Source organism: Strongylocentrotus purpuratus, unplaced genomic scaffold (assembly GCF_000002235.5).
Source record: "Strongylocentrotus purpuratus isolate Spur 01 unplaced genomic scaffold, Spur_5.0 spur5_scaffold_4, whole genome shotgun sequence".
Taxonomy (NCBI): Eukaryota; Metazoa; Echinodermata; class Echinoidea; order Camarodonta; family Strongylocentrotidae; genus Strongylocentrotus; species Strongylocentrotus purpuratus.
Window position 1 is genome coordinate 16010252 of NW_022145610.1, and position 22200 is coordinate 16032451.

Genomic DNA, 22200 nt, shown 5'->3' on the forward strand with positions numbered 1-22200 from the left:
TTTTGGAACAAAAATAGGAAAAAAATAGGAGACTTAAATAGCGTTGAAATAAAAATAGTTTATAAATATATTTCAGACATATTTTTTCTGAAATATATTTCTAACATATTTTTTTTTACAAACCAAATATATTTAAAATCTATTTTAAAAAAAATGGAATATTAATTGAATGATTGGTGTACTGTATAATTGTTTGGTAGCAATTAAATCTCTGTCAAGTTCTACTTTGTAGCACCTTGTTGTACAATATATGCATGTAGGTGCATGTCATGCGCACATGTACAAAATAATTGGATTAGTCGAATCCCCGTCCACATATTACCCGAGTAAAAACTAAAATAGGAATAAAATAGGGGGAAAATAAATACACTAAAATATTTCTATCCTATTTTTCTGCTGCCAGATGTACAAGATAAATAAAATGCAAACACATTTTTATTTCAGTTTGAAACGTTAGAACACTTTATTACATAAAATATCACATGCAATGTACACCCATATGGTGAATGAGAATACTAAACAAACAGTCCACAAACTATTAAAACATATTTACAAAAGTCACACTTACAAAACTTGAGCAGCATTTCATATAGAAAATTTTGGATTTAGAGGTAAGAACGGCCGGTAAATATTATGTATCTTTGGCAAACCGATTGGCATATACCCGTCTTATAAATGATACAAATATTACGCAAAGGTAGTACTAGGTCTTTGTAAACATAAACGCAAGAAAGAAAAAAAATATATCTTTTTCTTCTTCATTAAATTGTTCCCTATATAATCACTGGTAAAAATTGCAGATATTGGGTTCACATATATATATATGTATTAGTTGTGTAAACGAAACTATTATAATGTAAATCTAATCTGAATGTAAGATATTAGAATTTAAAAAAAAAAATGAATTTTCACATTTTTGGCTAATAAAATACTAGCATATATACAGGATGTGAACCAGTATTGAACAGCTTATACATGACTATAAAGTGTTACATGATACCAGTAGCAAGGCTATCTGGCAAGTTTCAACAGCTAGTCTAAACAAAATCTTTAAAAATGTCTATAAATGAAAACATGTGAAGGCAAAGGTATAGTTCACATCTATAACAATGTAAAAAGTGTTAATAGCACTGGCAACTTGGTCTATCTGTCAAGTGTCATAAGGATGTCAAACATGAATAGTCTTCAGATGTCTTTAAAACTTTAAATGAATACTAAGACAAAGCTTTATTACTGTTACATGAATACACATCTATAAAGTGTTACATAATACTGGCATCAACTACATAGTACACGTGAGCTGACATGGCAAAGAGTATAGTGAAACAAAGTTATACAAAAATATTCATACGCAGATATAGAATATATATATATATATATATATATATATACATCAATACATGTATATATGTAATTACGCCGTGAGGTAATTCAATTTGTGTTTGTTAAGATTGCCTTGGTAAAAATTAAGCTGTGTATTGAAGATTTATGTCTCAGATTCATTCCGACCGCGAACACATGTTTGATTGTGGCAGGGCGAGGCAACCTGGAAGTACTTGCTGAATGTTTGTTGGACGGCATTATTGGCATCATTTTGAAATGCTTTCCATTAATTACAGATGAACAATAAGTCATTAACCATGTATGATTCTAATACTTTCACCCATGTCTTGCATTTCCTAGATGTGTGTTGGACAGTTCAGTCTAACAAATTAAGACTGTATGTACATGTACTCTAGAAGACAAGGGTGCCAGTGCCACACAGTCCAAGTTGATGACTTTCCAGCAGCCGAAGCTAAGATACCCTGAAGAAGAAAAAATAATAAGTAAAAAAAAAATAAGCAGGTTGTAGTATTCTATTATGCTTTCAAATCAAATCTAGGAAAATTTAAGAGTTGAACGTGGAATGTACACTGTACAAATGAAATTCATGTAAGAACTACAGTTACTTGCATCCTTCACAAATTCATGACATGATAGATGCTTGACTACTTACATGTATGAATTATGATGATTGAATGATGAGCTATACTTTGCAACTATATGGTCATGCATGATGCAATACACCTACATGTGCATGCAGGATCTGCACAGCCAATTGAATGCGGGATTGTGATGGGAAAAAAATCATAACACACATAATATATACAGTGTATGTGACATACAAATGTACGGCTTCTAAGAATCAACTTTGCCATTCAATTTCTGTTAAAAATATGCAAGAAAATCTTGCACGTATGATTTAGGATGATTTATTGGCTTATGGAATTTCTACCTGGCTGTAAAAAGTGTAAAGAATTGCAATTCATTCAAAACGAGTGCAGATCCTGTGCCATGTGTTCAATGGAGATGCTATATATCCTCATGCGTTCACATGTCTTACCAACTACCATGCAGCCAGCACGCGCATGTGGCGGAATCTAGCCTACACTGCACTGCGTTAATTTGCTCAAATATATTTATGAATGAGTAGACCTACTATAATACGCTAATTCCATTCTTTAATGAGATTCGTCATGTTTGATTGTTCACTTCCAATGAAAAGCCTTACGTAAACACAGATATATAGGTGACTATGTAAATTATGTAGACATACTACTAGGGAATATAATCTACGATCTTCGTCAACTGTGATCAGTTTGATGATGGTTTGGATTTTTTCATGAACCAAATAAATTTACAAAATCAAGATTTAGTCTACTTAACCAATTTCCTAATTTAATTGTACAGAAAGCAAACTCAATTTCGTATTGAATTGTGTGTAATTTTATTACTCACCTTCAAAATGAAGATCTTTAAAGTAGCTCCAGCAGCTAGCAGTAGCAGTCCAGTGCATGTAGTGCAAAGCAAGTTGATCGTATTTCTCCAACACAAGAGTGCTAGTGTGGGACTGTAGGCCTAATCTTGGTAATAAATTCGATCCTTTCATTTTGTTCTTTCAATTCTTGCCCTGGAATTACTCTTGAAATTGTCCTTTCCTGGTGTAAATCTACCCCTTATTACCCATACTGTGGGTTTTACAGGAAGACAAGTCTGGCGAAATGGCAAAGTAATGATTGAAATATGCGCCGTTGAGCTGATCATCACAGAGTCTGAGTGAAGATTTGAATTTGAAAATAAACTACCGGTTGGCCTATTCGCTTTCTACCACTAGATGGCAGCACACATTTAGTTGTGTTTCATTATGATTCAACATTTTTGAAGAGTACCCTTTCACCTTTGTATTTATTATGGGGAAAATTGTTACAATTACATCCAATTGGATAAGTTCTAGTCACTATAACACTATAGTAGTAAGCTAATTCTTTTGCTAATTACATACTTTTTTACTTGAAATATTCAAAATCGATAGTCATTTCATTTAAAGATAAAATTAAAACATTCTTAATTCTTGATTAAATGTTCACAGGCCTATACGATATATTTATGCTCCCTTAAAATGTTCACAGGCCTACGAAATAATTATGCTCCCTTAAAGGAAGAGTTGAGTTCTAAGGAGGGCCAGTAATTTGTCCAAATCTTCTTTGAATTTTTTTTTTTTCATTTTAAAAGACGAAATATCGCAATTTTTGTTAACATTATAGTTATATTGTGAAATATGTTTTGAATTGTGCAAATATATATTTATAAAGTGTAAACAAGTTTCAACAACCTTAAAAATCAAATATCGGCCTATATTAAAAGCAAAAAGGTGACAAAATCCATTAAGTCTGTGAACATAGTAAACAAAATATAGGGAAAAAATGGTGATAAAAAAATTAAGTCCCTAACCCTAAAAAAATAGGAAGAAAATGGGTGAGAAAATTGAAGTCCAAAAACATAGTAAAAAAATAGGAAGAAAATGGCAGAGAAAAATCTAAGTCCAAAAACATAGTAAAAAAATAGGAAGAAAATGGCAGAGAAAAATATAAGTCCAAAAACATAGTAAAAAAATAAGAAGAAAATGAGTAAGAAAATCTAAGTCCAGAAACATAGTAAAAAAATAGGAAGAAAATGAGTAAGAAAATCAAAGTCCAGAAACATAGTAAAAAAATAGGAAGAAAATGAGTAAGAAAATCTAAGTCCAAAAACATAGTAAAAAAATAGGAAGAAAATGGCAGAGAAAAATCCAAGTCCAAAAACATAGTAAAAAAAATAGGAAGAAAATGGCAGAGAAAAATCTAAGTACAAAAACATAGTAAAAAAATAGAAAGAAAATGAGTAAGAAAAATCAAAGTCCAGAAACATAGTAAAAAAATAGGAAGAAAATGGCAGAGAAAAATTTAAGTCCAAAAACATAGTAAAAAAATAGGAAGAAAATGGCAGAAAAAATCTAAAACATAGTTAATCCAAAACATAGTTAAAAAATAGGAAGAAAATGGGTGAAAAAATCAAAGTCCAGAAACATAGTGAAAAAATAGGACAAAATCTGGTGACAAAAAAACTAAGTCGAAAAGAATAGGGAAAAAATAGTAAGAAATAGGTAAAAAATAGGAAGAAAATGGCAGAAAAAAATCCAAGTCCAAAAACATAGTAAAAAAATAGGAAGAAAATGGCAGAGAAAAATCTAAGTACAAAAACATAGTAAAAAAATAGAAAGAAAATGAGTAAGAAAAATCAAAGTCCAGAAACATAGTAAAAAAAATAGGAAGAAAATGGCAGAGAAAAATTTAAGTCCAAAAACATAGTAAAAAAATAGGAAGAAAATGGCAGAAAAAATCTAAGTCCCAAAACATAGTTAAAAAATAGGAAGAAAATGGGTGAAAAAATCAAAGTCCAGAAACATAGTGAAAAAATAGGACAAAATCTGGTGACAAAAAAACTAAGTCGAAAAGAATAGGGAAAAAATAGTAAGAAATAGGTAAAAAATAGGAAGAAAATGGCAGAAAAAAATCCAAGTCCAAAAACATAGTAAAAAAATAGGAAGAAATAGGTAAAAAATAGTTATCAAACCACCAATTCCTAGAAATAGAAAAAAAATAGGCTGTCATATGCTATTTTTAATCTATTTTTAATAAAAAATAGTGTTTAAATAGGGTACATTCACATAAAAATAGGAAATAAATAGTGAAAAATAGGAAAAAAATATATTTTTCCAGAGCCCATTTTGACTAGGGTAGGTTGGATAGATTTTCAGGGCAGGGTGGTATGTTATTAGAAGATTGGTTAGAAGAGGTTGACCTATATTGTGAACAGTCACAAATTTCAGAGACCCAAAAGGTCAGTGTGATCAAGGCTCATTTGGAGGGGCCGGCACGTAAAAGAGTTACGATGTTATTCTGAAACACTAGATACAAATCAAATAGTTACTATTTTGCAGAACCACTTTGGTACGTGTGCATAGTGACAATCCTGACCAACAGTCGTTTGCAGAGCCTAGCTCTTCTGGCATATTTCCATCTTACACAAAAGATCAGTTAATCCAAATGCAGAAAGAAGACCCCGAACTGAAGTTTGTATGGAAGCGGTGGTCCCAAAATTGGGCACCCGGTGATGAATACTTCAAACATCCTTCAGAACCTGATAATGTTAAATCATGGTTGACTCATTGGTCTCGCCTTTCATTGAAAGATGGTTTGTTAGTAAGAAGAGTGCTAGACCCTGTATTTGGGGAGATATTCCAAGTTTTACTATCTCACTGTTTACGTAAGAATGTGTTGGTAGGATGTCATGATGAATGGGGACATCAAGGTAGAAATAAGACCTATGAATTAATAAGATCTAGGGCCTTTTAGTATATGTTGTATATGTTGGTTCCTAATTTTGATAAAGTAGGTATAGATCCAGTAGGGGAGAGTATATGTTGGTTCCTAATTTTGATAAAGTAGGTATAGATCCAGTAGGGGAGAGTATATGTTGGTTCCTAATTTTGATAAAGTAGGTATAGATCCAGTAGGGGAGAGTATATGTTGGTTCCTAATTTTGATAAAGTAGGTATAGATCCAGTAGGGGAGAGTATATGTTGGTTCCTAATTTTGATAAAGTAGGTATAGATCCAGTAGGGGAGGATGTAGCGGGGCGAGCTGGAGATGATAATGTTAATGTTCCAGGGAATCAGGATGGTGCCATCCCAAGAAGGTCGCAAAGACAAACTAAGGGTAGACATTCTAACCCTTTTAATTTACCAAAATCAGTTTTGCGCTGATTATCTACAAATTTTGAGATATGCTATGTACAGTCGGATATTTCGTATTTTTATTGAAGGGACCGTAATATTGACGGTTAATTATCACGGTAATTAGTCGTTTACATCAAATTGGAGAGTTAATAATTTTAATTATCAAACTTTTACTGTTTTAGGGCTGGGCACCCATCCTGATTTTATGAGTTGTATCGGCGTACGCTCCGTCGGATTTCTAGTTTTTGTCGAAACAATTTTTGGATGTAATTGTGGTGATTTTATTTGGGGTCATTTATGGTTATGGTGATTTTGCGTGTTGAAATTGGTTGTATATTCCATAGGTCTGCATATTACAAATTTTTATATTTTTCCAGTTACACGTATCGTTGTCTATTCCAGTGTTCGGAGAAGGTGCATGTATTTTCACTAGTATATGTCAATTTTTAAGTAGTTTCTGATTACATATGGATGTTTACAAGTGGCAGGAGAAGTCCCAACAACCGGTTGGAGGAGGTCTGGGGTATCCGGCTCTGACCGCCGGGGTTGTGACACTTCCCTAAGCTTCGCAAACAGTTATGAGGGTTTGTTTGAGGGTTTGTTTAATTGACTATTGCGTTAAGGTTGTGCATTTACTTGCAAAATATTGACATGCTGTTTTAATATGCCAAGGGTGTCATTAATGGGGGGGGGGGGTGATATTTCTAAGTATGTTTGAACTAGTGGGTATTTTTGTGAGTTGGATTATCAGTTTGATATGGGTGTTTACATATTGTAATTTGGAAGCCATGTTGGCTTTATATGATGTATATGAAGTTATTGTAGATGTTTAGGGCTGGGCAGCCATGTACGTGTGTGTAACTTTGAGGGGAACGTATATATGACGAGAATTTCTTCTTTTTTTTTGTTGCGATCTTATGGGACAGATCGTTTCAGTAGCGAGTAGGGGAGTTTGTAATGATATGGATATTCTCGTGTTTACGTTTTCCTCAAAGGTTCATTGACGTACATGTACAAGGCAAATTCCTGGTAGATTTCGCTAGAACTATGTTTACAAACATACATGGTGAATTCCTTGTATGCTATTTTTGACACCTGTTCCGAGACGTTGCGCTCTTAATTTTGGCTCTACTTTTTCGGCTCTACTTTTTCGGCTTGGCCGATTGGATTAGGTGTCGCTGGGCGTGTCGCCACAGTTGACTTAAATTTAATTAGGCAAATTTGGGAAATAGATTTGTATTACAATTGGAAGGGTTTTTCCTTGTTGCGGGGTCTGTTCACACTATCGAAATAGTATGAGAGAGGAAGTGAGGATTTACAGGTGTGTAATAGCCAGAAGCATGTGGGCTCGCTAGTGTGGACGGACATAGCAACATTTATCCCTTTTTATATTCATTGAATTAATTTCCAGGGTTGTTGGGTCTCCGGGTGATTTGCATCTCTTGTTTGAAAGATTAGAATGTAAGAGACACAGGTGGGTGCGTGAAAGAAGTATGTGAGGAATAGAGATGCGGATCATCCGGAGCGCCTTATATCCGAGGGGGTAAATTCGCCAAGAAATATAGGACCTTTTAATACGGAAACTAATTATGGGTGGATTGATATTACGCAAAGCGTCTGTGTGACACGCCTCAATTTTTGGGAGGACGAGGCGTGTCAGTTCGGGGGGATAAAAACCGAGTTGCGTCTCTGGAGCGGGACCTCTTTTCCGTTACGATCGACATGAGTTGCTAATTTGTTTCGATTGGGTTGCCCAGCCCCAAAACATGAACTTCGTGATTTATTAATTCTTCGTTTATTTTAATAAATCTTCAACTCCAATCAAGAATTTGTTTCAGTGACTTTGATTTATCTTCGTTTTCTACACTTCAAGAACTAAAGCTATACTTTAACATTTTCTGAGTCGGTACTAGGCGGGGCGGTTTTGGCCACCGGGCCGTCTCGCCGTGGATCGCTTCATTACGAAGTGCGATTTCTGTTGCTATATAGTTGCTAGGCGAACTTGACAAACTTGCATCACAAATAAGATTATCTGGGATGAGGAATATACGCTCGTAGACATTTGCCTCGATCGGTCGTTAGTTAAATTTCTTCAATTATCACCCAATCATTAGAACAAAATAGTAGCCTTGTTCGATGAAACTCTTTTTTTTGTACCACGATTATTTCACACATGTATCAACTAACATTATATCATGCATAATCCAATCTAAAAAAATAATGAGTTTATGTTTACAGAGCGTTGAAAATTGTCAATGAACTTTAGAAATCGCTCACAACACGGATATATCAAAAAAGAGAAACAGAACGTTACCGTATAAGTAACGATACTTTTTAATAACAGGATCTTTTCGTCACTTCTCATTTAATGGCATGTTTATTTTGCTAATCCATCTGATATCCCACAACTAGGAAATTGAAAAGACTAATAGTGATTCTTATACTTCGACAATTTGTGTGAAGTTTTCGTTGATTCTGTTCCTATTTACAATATTGTAATTCCTTTACTAATTTCCTTAATAATCTCATAATATTCTATTTTCGCATAGGTTGGAGCGTCAGGTCATTCGGTATGTAAACTTCAAATAGATCATCGGTTCATCAACGACATACTGCAGCGTGGCTTAAACTGTGGAAATACTTTTTCTGCCAATTCTGCTAATTGAGTTATTAAATGTTCCTCGATGAATGAGAAGTCACCCACATGACCTATCATGTGCACTGTTGTTTAACATGTTGTCTTAGATTTTCAGATATGATCGTTTAAGTATTTCAATTCTAATAATTTTGACTTGTTTGAAATTTGTAAACCTATGATAACACAATGCTGCCATGGCAAAGAACCGTATAGTACAAAAATATTTACCAAAGGAACCGATAAACAAAACTATATCCGGAATATAGATAATGGAAGTAATGTATATAATTTTCTAAAGTGTGACATTGTTTTAAATGAGACAAATTTGTTTGGAAATATACACATATATCATAATCCAATAAAATTATTACATTTTTGCTTATAATACCGTTTACAGCCCTCAGAGAATTTACAATAATTGTCTACAGCATTCGACAATGAGCTTATTTGAAGGAGGCACTTTGCCCACCCTAGTAGGTTTATAAGCAAGAAAACAAACAATAACTTACATTCTGGTTCGAAATTAAATCAGGAAATCATCAATACTCTTTAAGATTTTGTTTTTAATTAAAAATAGTATCCCAGTGGTTTTTTATATTAGGTAATTACGACCTTGTCTAAAATACGATGTATTAAGCATATTTTCTATAACAAATAAAATGAATACAAAAATGCAGTGAAGGGAAAATTGGGACACGTATCTCTTAACTATTAAATGAAGCCAACGATCGAAATTTAAATCATTAGCTGAAATCAATAAATTGAACTGTAAAGAAAGCAGCCCTCAAACTGAAAATTGAAACAAAATGAAGTGGCAATAATTTGCTCGTTCGCTTTCCTAACCTTTATACTTGAACTTGGTACAGGCATGCACTACAAGCGAAGTGATATACATGTTGTACAATACATGAATAATACATTAGTAAAAATTTTAGCAAATCGAAAAGATATTGTTGAACGTCGTCGCTTCCCTGCTAGCCGACGACAAAGGAACTCCAAAGAGGTAGCTTTCTCACTGAATTGATGGTGGTCGGTTCAGATGCCCCCCCCCCCCCTATGTCAAGGTCCAGATACCCCACTCCAAACGAACCAGGCCCTTTAGAATTGAAGATAGTAGGGTCTCATCCTCAAAGGGGATTTACAAGGTGTTTCAATGTAGTACATGGAATAAAAGATATTGGCCCACCGTTGCATTGAAAGATGAATAATGAAACTGTCAATTACCTTGTACCACTATTTTACTGGGGCAATTTTAACCCTGACATTGACTGATCGTTTCGTTTTATTAATCGACCCCAAATGACTGTGATGTTCAATAATTACAGCTCCTAGCTACCACACCCCTTCATATGTTTATTGCTTTAGAACTTCAAGCGAAAAACTTCATTACAGCTTATTTACACATCACACTTCTACAAAAAATTACCTTTCTATTAATCGCATTTCGATGAACATGCAGTGCTTATTACATCATTATTATTTTCTAATACAATAGCATCTTAATCTACAATGAAATTAATACACTTACGATCGTGAAAATGATAAAAGTATATCATTCATTCCCTATTGTTTAAATTGATAGATCTCTATTTTTTCTCCATTTTTTGTCATAAATGTCATCTCAACAGATAGAGAAGTTAAGCGACCCTTAATGACCGTGATGTTCAGTAATTACAGCTCCCACCACATGCCTTCATAATTATGTGTCTTGCTTTAATAGAACTTTAAGCTAAAAGATTAGCTCGAGTTTAATGAATTTAGAACGTTGAATTTATGTTTATCGATAAATAACACTAACATTAAAAGATTACCTAGACATTGAGTGCAATTCGATGAACATGTAGTACGTATGACATCATTATTATTTTCTAATTCTATAGCATATTATTCTACAATTTAATTAATACACTTATGATCGTAAAAATGATAAAGGTATAACATTTATTCATTATCGTTTAAATTGATAGATCTCTACTTTTCGTTGTTCCCTTTGTTCAATATAATTGTCGTCTAAACAGATAGAGAAGGTATGTATTGGCGGTTGTGATCTACGTGAGAATGATCCAACATCATCACGTGACCTAGCCAGCTTTCTATGTCTCCTGCCTTGTCTCACTGACCTGACGATAAAGGAATCTAAAGGTCCTTACAAACATCTGTCCCTTCATGATGATTTCTTCCACGAACTTGCTCTTCAGGCATCATCCTCAAAGGTGATTTACAAGGTGTTTTGACGTAATTCAAAGAATAGAAGATATTGGTTTATACACCGTTGCATTAGATGATGAATAATGAAACTGTCAATCATTTGTACCACTATTTAACTGGGGCAAGTTTATAACCCTGACAGAAACTCTTTTAAATATGTATGATTACAATAATGTGACTAATTGCTTCGTTTTATTAATCGACCCTTAATGACCGTGATGTTCAGTAACTACAAATCCTACCACATGCCTACTTCAAAAGCTTAATTCCACTTTAAAGAATTCAGAACGTAAAATGTCATGTTTATCGATAAATAACAAGTACGAAAAGAATCACCTAGATATTAAGTGCAATTCGATGTACATGTAGTACTTATAAAATCATTATTATTTTCATATTCTATAGCATCTTAACCTACATTGTAATTAGTACATTTACGATCGTTAAAATGATAAAAGTAAATCATTTATTCCCTATCGTTTATAATTTATACATCTCCAATCCTGTGTGTTGTTTATTTTTTGTCATGAACGGCATCTCAACAGATAGAGAAGGCCTGTATTGAGGAATGTAATCTAGGTACGAATGACCCAACAACATCACGTGACTTAGCCAGGTTTCTATGTCTCCTGCCTTGTCTCACCGACCTGACGATAAAGGAATCTGACGGACATTACAAGCAACTTTTCTTTCTTGATGATTTCTACCATGAACTTGCTCGTCAGGCCTCATCCTCAAAGGTGATTTACAAGGTGTTTTAATGTAGTACATGGAATAAAAGATATTGGCCCACCGTTGCATTGAAAGATGAATAATGAAACTGTCAATTACCTTGTACCACTATTTTACTGGGGCAATTTTAACCCTGACAGTGACTGATCGTTTCGTTTTATTAATCGACCCCAAATGACTGTGATGTTCAATAATTACAGCTCCTAGCTACCACACCCGTTCATTTTTTTCTTGCTTTAAAACTTCAAGCTAAAAGCTTAATTACAGTTTAAGTAATTCAGAATGTTTTTTTTTTTATTTACACATCACACTTCTACACAAAATTCCCTTGCTATTAATAGCATTTCGATGGACATGCAGTGCTTATTACATCATTATTATTTTCTAATTCAATACCATCTTAACCTACAATGAAATTGATACGCTTACGATCGTGAAAATGATAAAAGTATATCATTCTTTTCCTATCGTTTAAATTGATAGATCTCTATTTTTTCTCCATTTTTGTCATAAATGTCATCTCAACAGATAGAGAAGATGTGTATTCAGGGTTTTGATCTACGTACGAATGATCCAACAGCCTCACGTGACCTAGCCAGGTTTCTAGGTTTCCTGCCTTGTCTCACCGACCTGATGATAAAGGACACTGGCGGATATAGCAAGCATCTTTTCCTTCTTGATGATTTCTACCACGAACTTGCTCGTCAGGCCTCATCCTCAAAGGTGATTTACAAGGCGTTTAAATGTAATACAAGGAAAAGAAGATATTGATTACACCGTTGTCTTGAATGATGAATAATGAAACTGTCAATTACTTTGTACCATTATTTAACTGGGGCAGGTTTAACCCTGACAGTTAATATAATATAGAAAAGTCATTTGAATGTGTATGATAACCATAAAATTAAATGATTGTTTCGTTTCATTAAGCGACCCTTAATGACCGTGATGTTCAGTAATTACAGCTCCCACCACATGCCTTCATATGTGTCTTGCTTTAATAGAACTTTAAGCTAAAAGATTAGCTCTAGTCTAATGAATTTAGAACGTTGAATTTATGTTTATCGATAAATAATACTAACATTAAAAGATTACCTAGACATTAAGTGCAATTCGATGAACATGTAGTACGTATGACATCATTTTTTTTCTAATTCTATAGCATCTTATTCTGCATGATCGTGAAAATGATAAAAGTATAGCATTTATTCATCATCGTTTAAATTGATAGATCTCTACTTTTCGTTTTTTCCTTTGTTTAATAAAATTGTCGTCTGAACAGATAGAGAAGGTGTGTATTGGCGGTTGTGATCTACGTGAGAATGATCCAACATCATCACGTGACCTAGCCAAGTTTATATGTCTCCTGCCTTGTCTCACTGACCTGACGATAAAGGAATTTGACGATCAATACAAACATCTGTCCCTTCGTGATGATTTCTACCACGAACTTGCTCTTCAGGCATCATCCTCAAAGGTGATTTACAAGGTGTTTAGACGTAATTCAAAGAATAGAAGATATTGGTTTATACACCGTTGCATTAGATGATGAATAATGAAACTGTCAATCATTTGTACCACTATTTAACTGGGGCAAGTTTATAACCCTGACAGAAACTCTGGTAAATATGTATGATTACAATAATGTGACTAATTGCTTCGTTTTATTAATCGACCCTTAATGACCGTGATGTGATGTTCAGTAACTACAAATCCTACCACATGCCTACTTCAAAAGCTTAATTCCACTTTAAAGAATTCAGAACGTAAATGTCATGTTTATCGATAAATAACACGTACGAAAAGAATCACCTAGATATTAAGTGCAATTCGATGTACATGTAGTACTTATGAAATCATTATTATTTTCATATTCTATAGCATCTTATTCTACAATTTAATGAATACACTTATGATCGTAAAAATGATAAAAGTATAACATGTATTCATTATCGTTTAAATTGATAGATCTGTACTTTTCGTTGTTCCCTTTGTTCAATATAATTGTCATCTAAACAGATAGAGAAGGTATGTATTGACGGTTGTGATCTACGTAAGAATGACCCAACAACATCACGTGACTTAGCCAGGTTTCTATGTCTCCTGCCTTGTCTCACCGACCTGACGATAAAGGAATGTGACGGACATTACAAGCAACTTTTCCTTCTTGATGATTTCTACCATGAACTTGCTGGTCAGGCCTCATCCTCAAAGGTGATTTACAAGGTGTTTTAATGTAGTACATGGAATAAAAGATATTGGCCCACCGTTGCATTGAAAGATGAATAATGAAACTGTCAATTACCTTGTACCACTATTTTACTGGGGCAATTTTAACCCTGACATTGACTGATCGTTTCGTTTTATTAATCGACCCCAAATGACTGTGATGTTCAATAATTACAGCTCCTAGCTACCACACCCGTTCATATTTTTCTTGCTTTAAAACTTCAAGCTAAAAGCTTAATTACAGTTTAAGTAATTCTGAATGTAATTTTTTTTATTTACACATCACACTTCTACACAAAATTCCCTTGCTATTAATAGCATTTCGATGGACATGCAGTGCTTATTACATCATTATTATTTTCTAATTCAATACCATCTTAACCTACAATGAAATTGATACGCTTACGATCGTGAAAGTGATAAAAGTATATCATTCTTTTCCTATCGTTTAAATTGATAGATCTCTATTTTTTTTCTCCATTTTTGTCATAAATGTCATCTCAACAGATAGAGAAGATGTGTATTCAGGGTTGTGATCTACGTACGAATGATCCAACAGCCTCACGTGACCTAGCCAGGTTTCTAGGTTTCCTGCCTTGTCTCACCGACCTTATGATAAAGGACACTGGCGTATTTGGCAAGCATCTTTTCCTTCTTGATGATTTCTACCACGAACTTGCTCGTCAGGCCTCATCCTCAAAGGTGATTTACAAGGCGTTTAAATGTAATACAAGGAAAAGAAGATATTGATTACACCGTTGCCTTGAATGATGAATAATGAAACTGTCAATTACTTTGTACCATTATTTAACTGGGGCAGGTTTAACCCTGACAGTTAATATAATATAGAAAAGTCATTTGAATGAGTATGATAACCATAAAATTAAATGATTGTTTCGTTTTATTAAGCGACCCTTAATGACCGTGATGTTCAGTAATTACAGCTCCCACCACATGCCTTCATATGTGTCTTGCTTTAATAGAACTTTAAGCTAAAAGATTAGCTCTAGTTTAATGAATTTAGAACGTTGAATTTATGTTTATCGATAAATAACACTAACATTAAAAGATTACCTAGACATTAAGTGCAATTCGATGAACATGTAGTACGTATGACATCATTTTTTTTCTAATTCTATAGCATCTTATTCTGCAATTTAATTAATACACTTATGATCGTGAAAATGATAAAAGTATAGCATTTATTCATCATCGTTTAAATTGATAGATCTCTACTTTTCGTTTTTTCCTTTGTTTAATATAATTGTCGTCTGAACAGATAGAGAAGGTGTGTATTGGCGGTTGTGATCTACGTGAGAATGATCCAACATCATCACGTGACCTAGCCAAGTTTATATGTCTCCTGCCTTGTCTCACTGACCTGACGATAAAGGAATCGGACGATCAATACAACCATCTGTCCCTTCGTGATGATTTCTACCACGAACTTGCTCTTCAGGCATCATCCTCAAAGGTGATTTACAAGGTGTTTAGACGTAATTCAAAGAATAGAAGATATTGGTTTATACACCGTTGCATTAGATGATGAATAATGAAACTGTCAATCATTTGTACCACTATTTAACTGGGGCAAGTTTATAACCCTGACAGAAACTCTGGTAAATATGTATGATTACAATAATGTGACTAATTGCTTCGTTTTATTAATCGACCCTTAATGACCGTGATGTTCAGTAACTACAAATCCTACCACATGCCTACTTCAAAAGCTTAATTCCACTTTAAAGAATTCAGAACGTAAAATGTCATGTTTATCGATAAATAACACTTACGAAAAGAATCACCTAGATATTAAGTGCAATTCGATGGACATGTAGTACGTATGACATCATTATTATTTTCTAATTCTATAGCATCTTATTCTACAATTTAATTAATACACTTATGATCGTAAAAATCATAAAAGTATAACATGTATTCATTATCGTTTAAATTGATAGATCTCTACTTTTCGTTGTTCCCTTTGTTCAATATAATTGTCGTCTAAACAGATAGAGAAGGTATGTATATGCGGTTGTGATCTACGTGAGAATGATCCAACATCATCACGTGACCTAGCCAGGTTTCTATGTCTCCTGCCTTGTCTTACCGACCTGACGATAAGGGACGGTGACGGACAATACCAGCAACTTTACCTTCTTGATGATTTCTACCATGAACTTGCTGGTCAGGCCTCATCCTCAAAGGTGATTTACAAGGTGTTTTAATGTAGTACATGGAATAAAAGATATTGGCCCACCGTTGCATTGAAAGATGAATAATGAAACTGTCAATTACCTTGTACCACTATTTTACTGGGGCAATTTTAACCCTGACAGTGACTGATTGTTTCGTTTTATTAATCGACCCCAAATGACTGTGATGTTCAATAATTACAGCTCCTAGCTACCACCCCCGTTCATATTTTTCTTGCTTTAAAACTTTAAGCTAAAAGCTTAATTACAGTTTAAGTAATTTATAAAAGAATTTTTTTTTTATTTACACATCACACTTCTACACAAAATTCCCTTGCTATTAATCGCGATTAGATGGACATGCAGTACTTATTACATCATTATTATTTTCTAATACAATAGCATCTTAATCTACAATGAAATTGATACACTTACGATCGTGAAAATGATAAAAGTATATCATTCATTCCCTATTGTTTAAATTGATAGATCTCTATTTTTTCCCAATTTTTGTCATAAATGTCATCTCAACAGATAGAGAAGTTAGGCGACCCTTAATGACCATGATGTTCAGTAATTACAGCTCTCACCACATGCCTTCATATGTGTCTTGCTTTAATAGAACTTTAAGCTAAAAGCTTAGCTCTAGTTTAATGAATACGTTGAATTTATGTTTATCGATAAATAACACTAACATTAAAAAATTACCTAGACATTAAGTGCAATTCGATGAACATGTAGTACGTATGACATCATTATTATTTTCTAATTCTATAGCATATTATTCTACAATTTAATTAATACACTTATGATCGTAAAAATGATAAAGGTATAACATTTATTCATTATCGTTTAAATTGATAGATCTCTACTTTTCGTTGTTCCCTTTGTTCAATATAATTGTCGTCTAAACAGATAGAGAAGGTATGTATTGGCGGTTGTGATCTACGTGAGAATGATCCAACATCATCACGTGACCTAGCCAGCTTTCTATGTCTCCTGCCTTGTCTCACCGACCTGACGATAAAGGAATCTGACGGACATTACAAGCAACTTTTCCTTCTTGATGATTTCTACCACGAACTTGCTCGTCAGGCCTCATCCCCACAGGTGATTTACAAGATGTTTCTATGTAATACATGCATGATGAATACATGGAATAGAAGATATTGGTTACACCATAGCCTTGAATGATGAATAATGAAACTGTCAAGTGTCAATTACTTGTACCACTATGAGTCTCATTGAGCTCACGATTAAGGATGCACATGAATCCCCTTCATGGTTTCCTGAAGGCTTCTACGAGGTGATTGCTCTTGAGGGTCCATCTTCAAAGGTATCAACACATAAATATACATATTAATAACCTCGAAAATTCATTTTGTAATCATTTTGTTCTGATCTCGCTTTAAATTGTACACAATGGCTTAGGTTTTTCATTATTTATTTATTCATCAAGTTCTCTATATACACATATATTCATTTATCTATGTTAGTCTTCTATGCGGCCCATTTTACTAACCACAATATTCATACCATTCATGATCATAAGCTCATACCAAGAACGACACAATATGGAGAAGAGAATAGTAACATACTTCGAAATAATTGGTATGCTCGTTTACAAATGCAGATTTTTCAAAAGAATACCGTTAGATATTCCTGATATATTAATATGTATACATGCAATAATCAGTGTAAAACTAGATGTAATTGAATAATATTTTTAGTCATTCTGAGAAGGGAAAGCCCCATACAGTTTAGAAAAGCTCGTCAGTAGAGGGTCGATATTCATTTAATGTAGATCCACACTTGCATAATATTTGCATAGAATATGTTACAAAAAATGATCGCTATTAAAAAACAGAAACACATGAATTTTTGATTATACAGCATAGTATTTTGATGTTCTACATTATACCCCGACAAAATGACCAACAAATATTATTAATGGTGTCATCAATTTGATAACCATCCTGTAAGAAATCAGTTCCATGTAGGCCTACAATATAAATAATTGTGTTAGTAGTACGTAGTCATTGATCAGGGGATAGGCTTGAAGACCTACCAATTATTATAACATAGAGTCTAAAGATCAGTGTGTGTGCGTGTGTTCTTGCGTTTGTGAAGGAGGGAGAAAGAGAATGGGGAGAGAAAATGAGGCGGACGGGCGGGCAACGAAATATCACTGTTTCATTGTTTAAAATAATTTTGCCTGTGTATTTTACTCTCAGAACCATTTCTTTAACAAGAAGCTACATTTAGATGAAAGGTTTGAAGAGTTGAAGGAAAAAGATCTTAAACAACAAATCGAATACATCAGACATCTTGTTCACCCCACGCTGTCAGAGAAAACATCCCGTCCAACTAGTAGAGCCCATGAATCTCTGTCGTCACACCAAGGATCCGTGCAGCTGGACATGGATGTTCCCTCCACCAGTGGTGTAAATGCACAAAGTGGCAAAATATCTGAAGGTAAATATCGTGAGGGTCAGATATTGATGGACCCTAATTATATTTAGTTCTTAATTGTATAAAGCTGTGTAGAGAGAACTGTCATCAGGAGGAGAGAATAACGATAATATTGAGTATGTAAAAGGCGCCTTCTACATTTCGCAAAATGCTGCAGAGGCTGGGAAAGTATGCCTGCATGAAAAATGTGATGCGGTATAAAACGTAGTACATCAAAATCAGGAAACAAGAAGTTTACATAAAGACACGTACTGGATTTTTGTTCGTAAATTGAGAACAAATATTGTTATAGACTGACTGGACATAAACTGAATTAAGTCAAAGTCAGTTTGGAACAGGTGAGGTTTAATTAAACACTTGAAATATTGGACAGTTGATGTCTTTAAGAGGCTGTGGTAGCTGATTCCAAAGAGTTGATCTGGCATGTGCGAAGGATAGATTCTCCATAATTGTATCTTCTTCTTTCTCTTCCTATTTCTATTTATCTTTTTCATTTATCTTTCTTTTTCTATTACTATTCCTCTTTCTCTTTCCCAATATATATATATATATATATCTCTCTCTCTCACACACTCTACAGGCCCGTCTGCAGTAACGCCCAGTCATCTACAACCAAAGTAAGAGAACCAAAACACACACGCAAATACTTGTTGTCCGGGGGTAGTTGTCCTAGAGGATGGTTGTCGTAGGGGTAGTTGTCTGGGGGTAGTTTTCTGGGTGGTAATTATCCGGGGGTAGTTATCCTAGCGGGTAGTTGGTCCGGGGGAAGTTGTCCTACGGGTAGTTTACTCTGGGGGGGGGGGGGGTAGTTGTCCGGGGGGAGTTGTCCCAGGGGTAGTCTTCCTAGAGGGTGGTTTTCCTTGGGGTAGTTGTCCTTGGTGCTAGTTGACTGGTGGTGGCTATCCGGGGGTGGATGTCCAGGGAGTAGGTGTCGTAGAACCCTCTAATTTATCATCTTATAACCTGTTCCTTAAAAAATACAAACCTTCTTCTATAAACATTGATGACTTTCTCGTGGAATGGACAATAAGTATGATTAATGTAATAAGTTTATAATAATGTTTCCATGTTATGTTGATCTTCGTTAACCCTAAAGTAGCCCGGGCTATTTTGAAACTGCATAGCCCGGGGGGGGGGGGGCTTAGAAGCCCCCCCCCCCTCCCCCGGGCTATGCAGTTTCAAAATATGATCTCGGCCGTGAAACGACCGATCGCCGCATAAAAATGTGCATATATTTTAAGTGAAGTAAATAGAATACCATGGTAATCTCAATTTTTTGAAAAATTCACTCATTTGCATATTTATGGTAATTTATGCAAATAAGGTCATCAAATTCACTTTTTTTTTTTTTGCCCATAAATCAGACATTATTCATATTTAAGCATTCTTTCTCACTACATATATTTGTTAGACCATTTGGAATAATAATACAACACAAAACATTGAAAGACCAGGGTTATTCCTTATGTTATCTATTGTTTTGATAATTTCTTATGTATTTCTTTGTTTTTTAACTTATGTATTTTATTGTTTTTGTTGTTTTATTTTATTTCCAACTATAATTCAACTATTTTGACCCCAAAATAAAAACCTAAACTATAAACAAGACCAAATAACCAATGTTTTATCTCTTTATTTGAAAAATGAGATTTCCATATGTTTTGTACACAAATCACAAAAATGAGTGATTTTCGGGCTGACATGCAAAGACAAAAGGACACGTGACTTTGTAATGGTACGTCCGATTTTCGAAAACTTTCTTTCAAAAGATGCGCAAGACTCGAAAGAAAAAAGTCACACAATTTCAGTGCAAGATTATTTTGCGTTAAAAAATTATCTCGAAAAATGTCGAGGGGGGGGGGGCGGCTTCTAAAGCCCCCCCCCCCCGGGCTAAATAGGGTTAAGCCTTCCCCATTTTCTCTTGATAATTCTTTTATTTTATATTAACTAGTTTAACAATTAACTAATAAAATTCCCTTAAAATATTGTAGTCAGCGATATTCATCATTCCAAAACTGGTTAGTGAGATTTATACTGGATGATCAAATAATTATTATTTCATATTACTAGTCATATTTGTCATGCTTTATACATGTTCAAAATAGAGATGTTGAATTTTGTACTATTATTTTATCATTATTATTATTGCTATTATCATTAATATCATTATTGCTATTATCATTATTATCATTATTTTGTTTTTGACATCATTATTATCGAATTTAAATACAATGTTTGCTTCTAAATGATATTCACCCTTTTTCTTCTTCTACTATTATCTACTGATGTGATTTTTCATGTACTTAGTTGGGAAGACATCCAAACTAATCCTGAGCCTGACTCTACCGATGAAGATGACACAACCGATGAAGATGACACAACCGATGAATATGACACAACTGATGAAGATGACACAACCGATGAAGATGACACAACCGATGAAGATGACAAAACAAGAGGGGACAACCAATCAAACAGCCACGATTCCGAGGATGGCATTCTGGATGGACCACCAAGGAAGAGAAAAAAGAAGACAAACCGACAGACGCCATCTCCGTAATATTGCTTTTAAATTCAAACTTTAACGTGTGCCATTTATATGTTAGATTATAGGTAAAGGGAGTGTATCATGAGAAAAACGGGTTAACGCCATCTAAGTCTTCTTTTGGACAACTGCACGTAAACGAATGGACTTAATTAACTGGGTCAGCGCGCTTCGGTTTCGCGTATGTTGCACGCACGTGAATGCTACGGTCGCGTCGTCCGTAGTCGTATTACCCGATTGGCCCCGGGTAGGGCCACGGGAAAGACACATAGTCTCGTCATGACACACTCCCTTTAAGTTCTTGGAAAGGTCAGAAACAAGTTGTGAGTTTGCTTCATTGTGCTTTTTTGTTTGTTTAGGAAAATACAACAAACAAATATATACCATGAAAAATGGCTCAGTATTGTTTTCATAGTTGATATTAGGATGATAAATTTCTGAAATGTCTGGACCAGATTTCATACCACATTTTGTGTAGTCCCATACATCCATATCTGTGAATGGTTCACATGGCTTTCATCAAGACTAAGTCGAACGTGTTCTTAGTAATATGATGATCCCAAAACCTCAAAGTACACAGTTATACGCGACATTACTTTACTAATCGCTTGCAGTCAATTCCTTTGACAAGTCATTCGAATGACAAGAACCCGACTTTATCTGTAAGCAATTGTTGTAGGTTGACACGTAGCATTATGTTACAAAAACAGAATGAAATGTTCATGGTGTGTGAAATATGTTTTCAAGATATAGTGCAATAAACGAGTCTTTCAGCATGCGTGTATCATGCGCATTTCAAACGAGTGCAATATGAATTCATTATTTTGCTACCCTAATATAGAAGCTAAACAAAATTTGCGGAATATTTTTGAACAGTTTTAGGAAACTCGGCAGGAGCTAGTCTTTAGAAAAGCGTTATATTATTAATATGAATAATTGTTGAATATAGTTATTTCCAATCCGTTCTTCCCTAGTCAGAACAAGTAAATTTAATATTGTTTTTCTCTGTAGATTGTGATATTAATGTTCAATTGTGTTGTTAATTTGATATTTTACCAGTTAAGCCTGTTTGCTCATATGATCT

At 34.3% G+C, this 22200-nt stretch overlaps 1 protein-coding gene and 1 long non-coding RNA gene across 2 annotated transcripts; one reads left to right on the forward strand and one right to left on the reverse strand.

Moving 5' to 3' along the window:
• Positions 1-1544: 1544 nt before the first annotated feature.
• On the reverse strand, positions 1545-3532 carry LOC115929230. The gene is made up of 2 exons (XR_004066390.1): positions 2779-3532; positions 1545-1805 (listed from the first exon to the last, which is right to left on the reverse strand). It is a non-coding gene; the product is annotated as an uncharacterized LOC115929230 (long non-coding RNA).
• A 14752-nt stretch (positions 3533-18284) lies between these two features.
• Positions 18285-21279, forward strand: LOC115929381 (nucleolin-like). The gene is made up of 3 exons (XM_030998265.1): positions 18285-18574; positions 19152-19188; positions 20879-21279. The coding sequence occupies exons 1-3, from the start codon at positions 18520-18522 to the stop codon at positions 21129-21131; spliced, it is 345 nt and encodes a 114-aa protein (XP_030854125.1). The 5' UTR covers positions 18285-18519; the 3' UTR covers positions 21132-21279.
• The last annotated feature ends 921 nt before the right edge of the window (positions 21280-22200 follow it).

Coding starts and splice junctions, on each gene's coding strand:
- LOC115929381 (XM_030998265.1), top strand. CDS start 18,520: ATGGATGTTCCCTCCACCAGTGGTGTAAATGCACAAAGTGGCAAAATA. Junction 18,575..19,151: donor AAGTGGCAAAATATCTGAAG/GTAAATATCGTG, acceptor CACACTCTACAG/GCCCGTCTGCAGTAACGCCC. Junction 19,189..20,878: donor CCCAGTCATCTACAACCAAA/GTAAGAGAACCA, acceptor TCATGTACTTAG/TTGGGAAGACATCCAAACTA.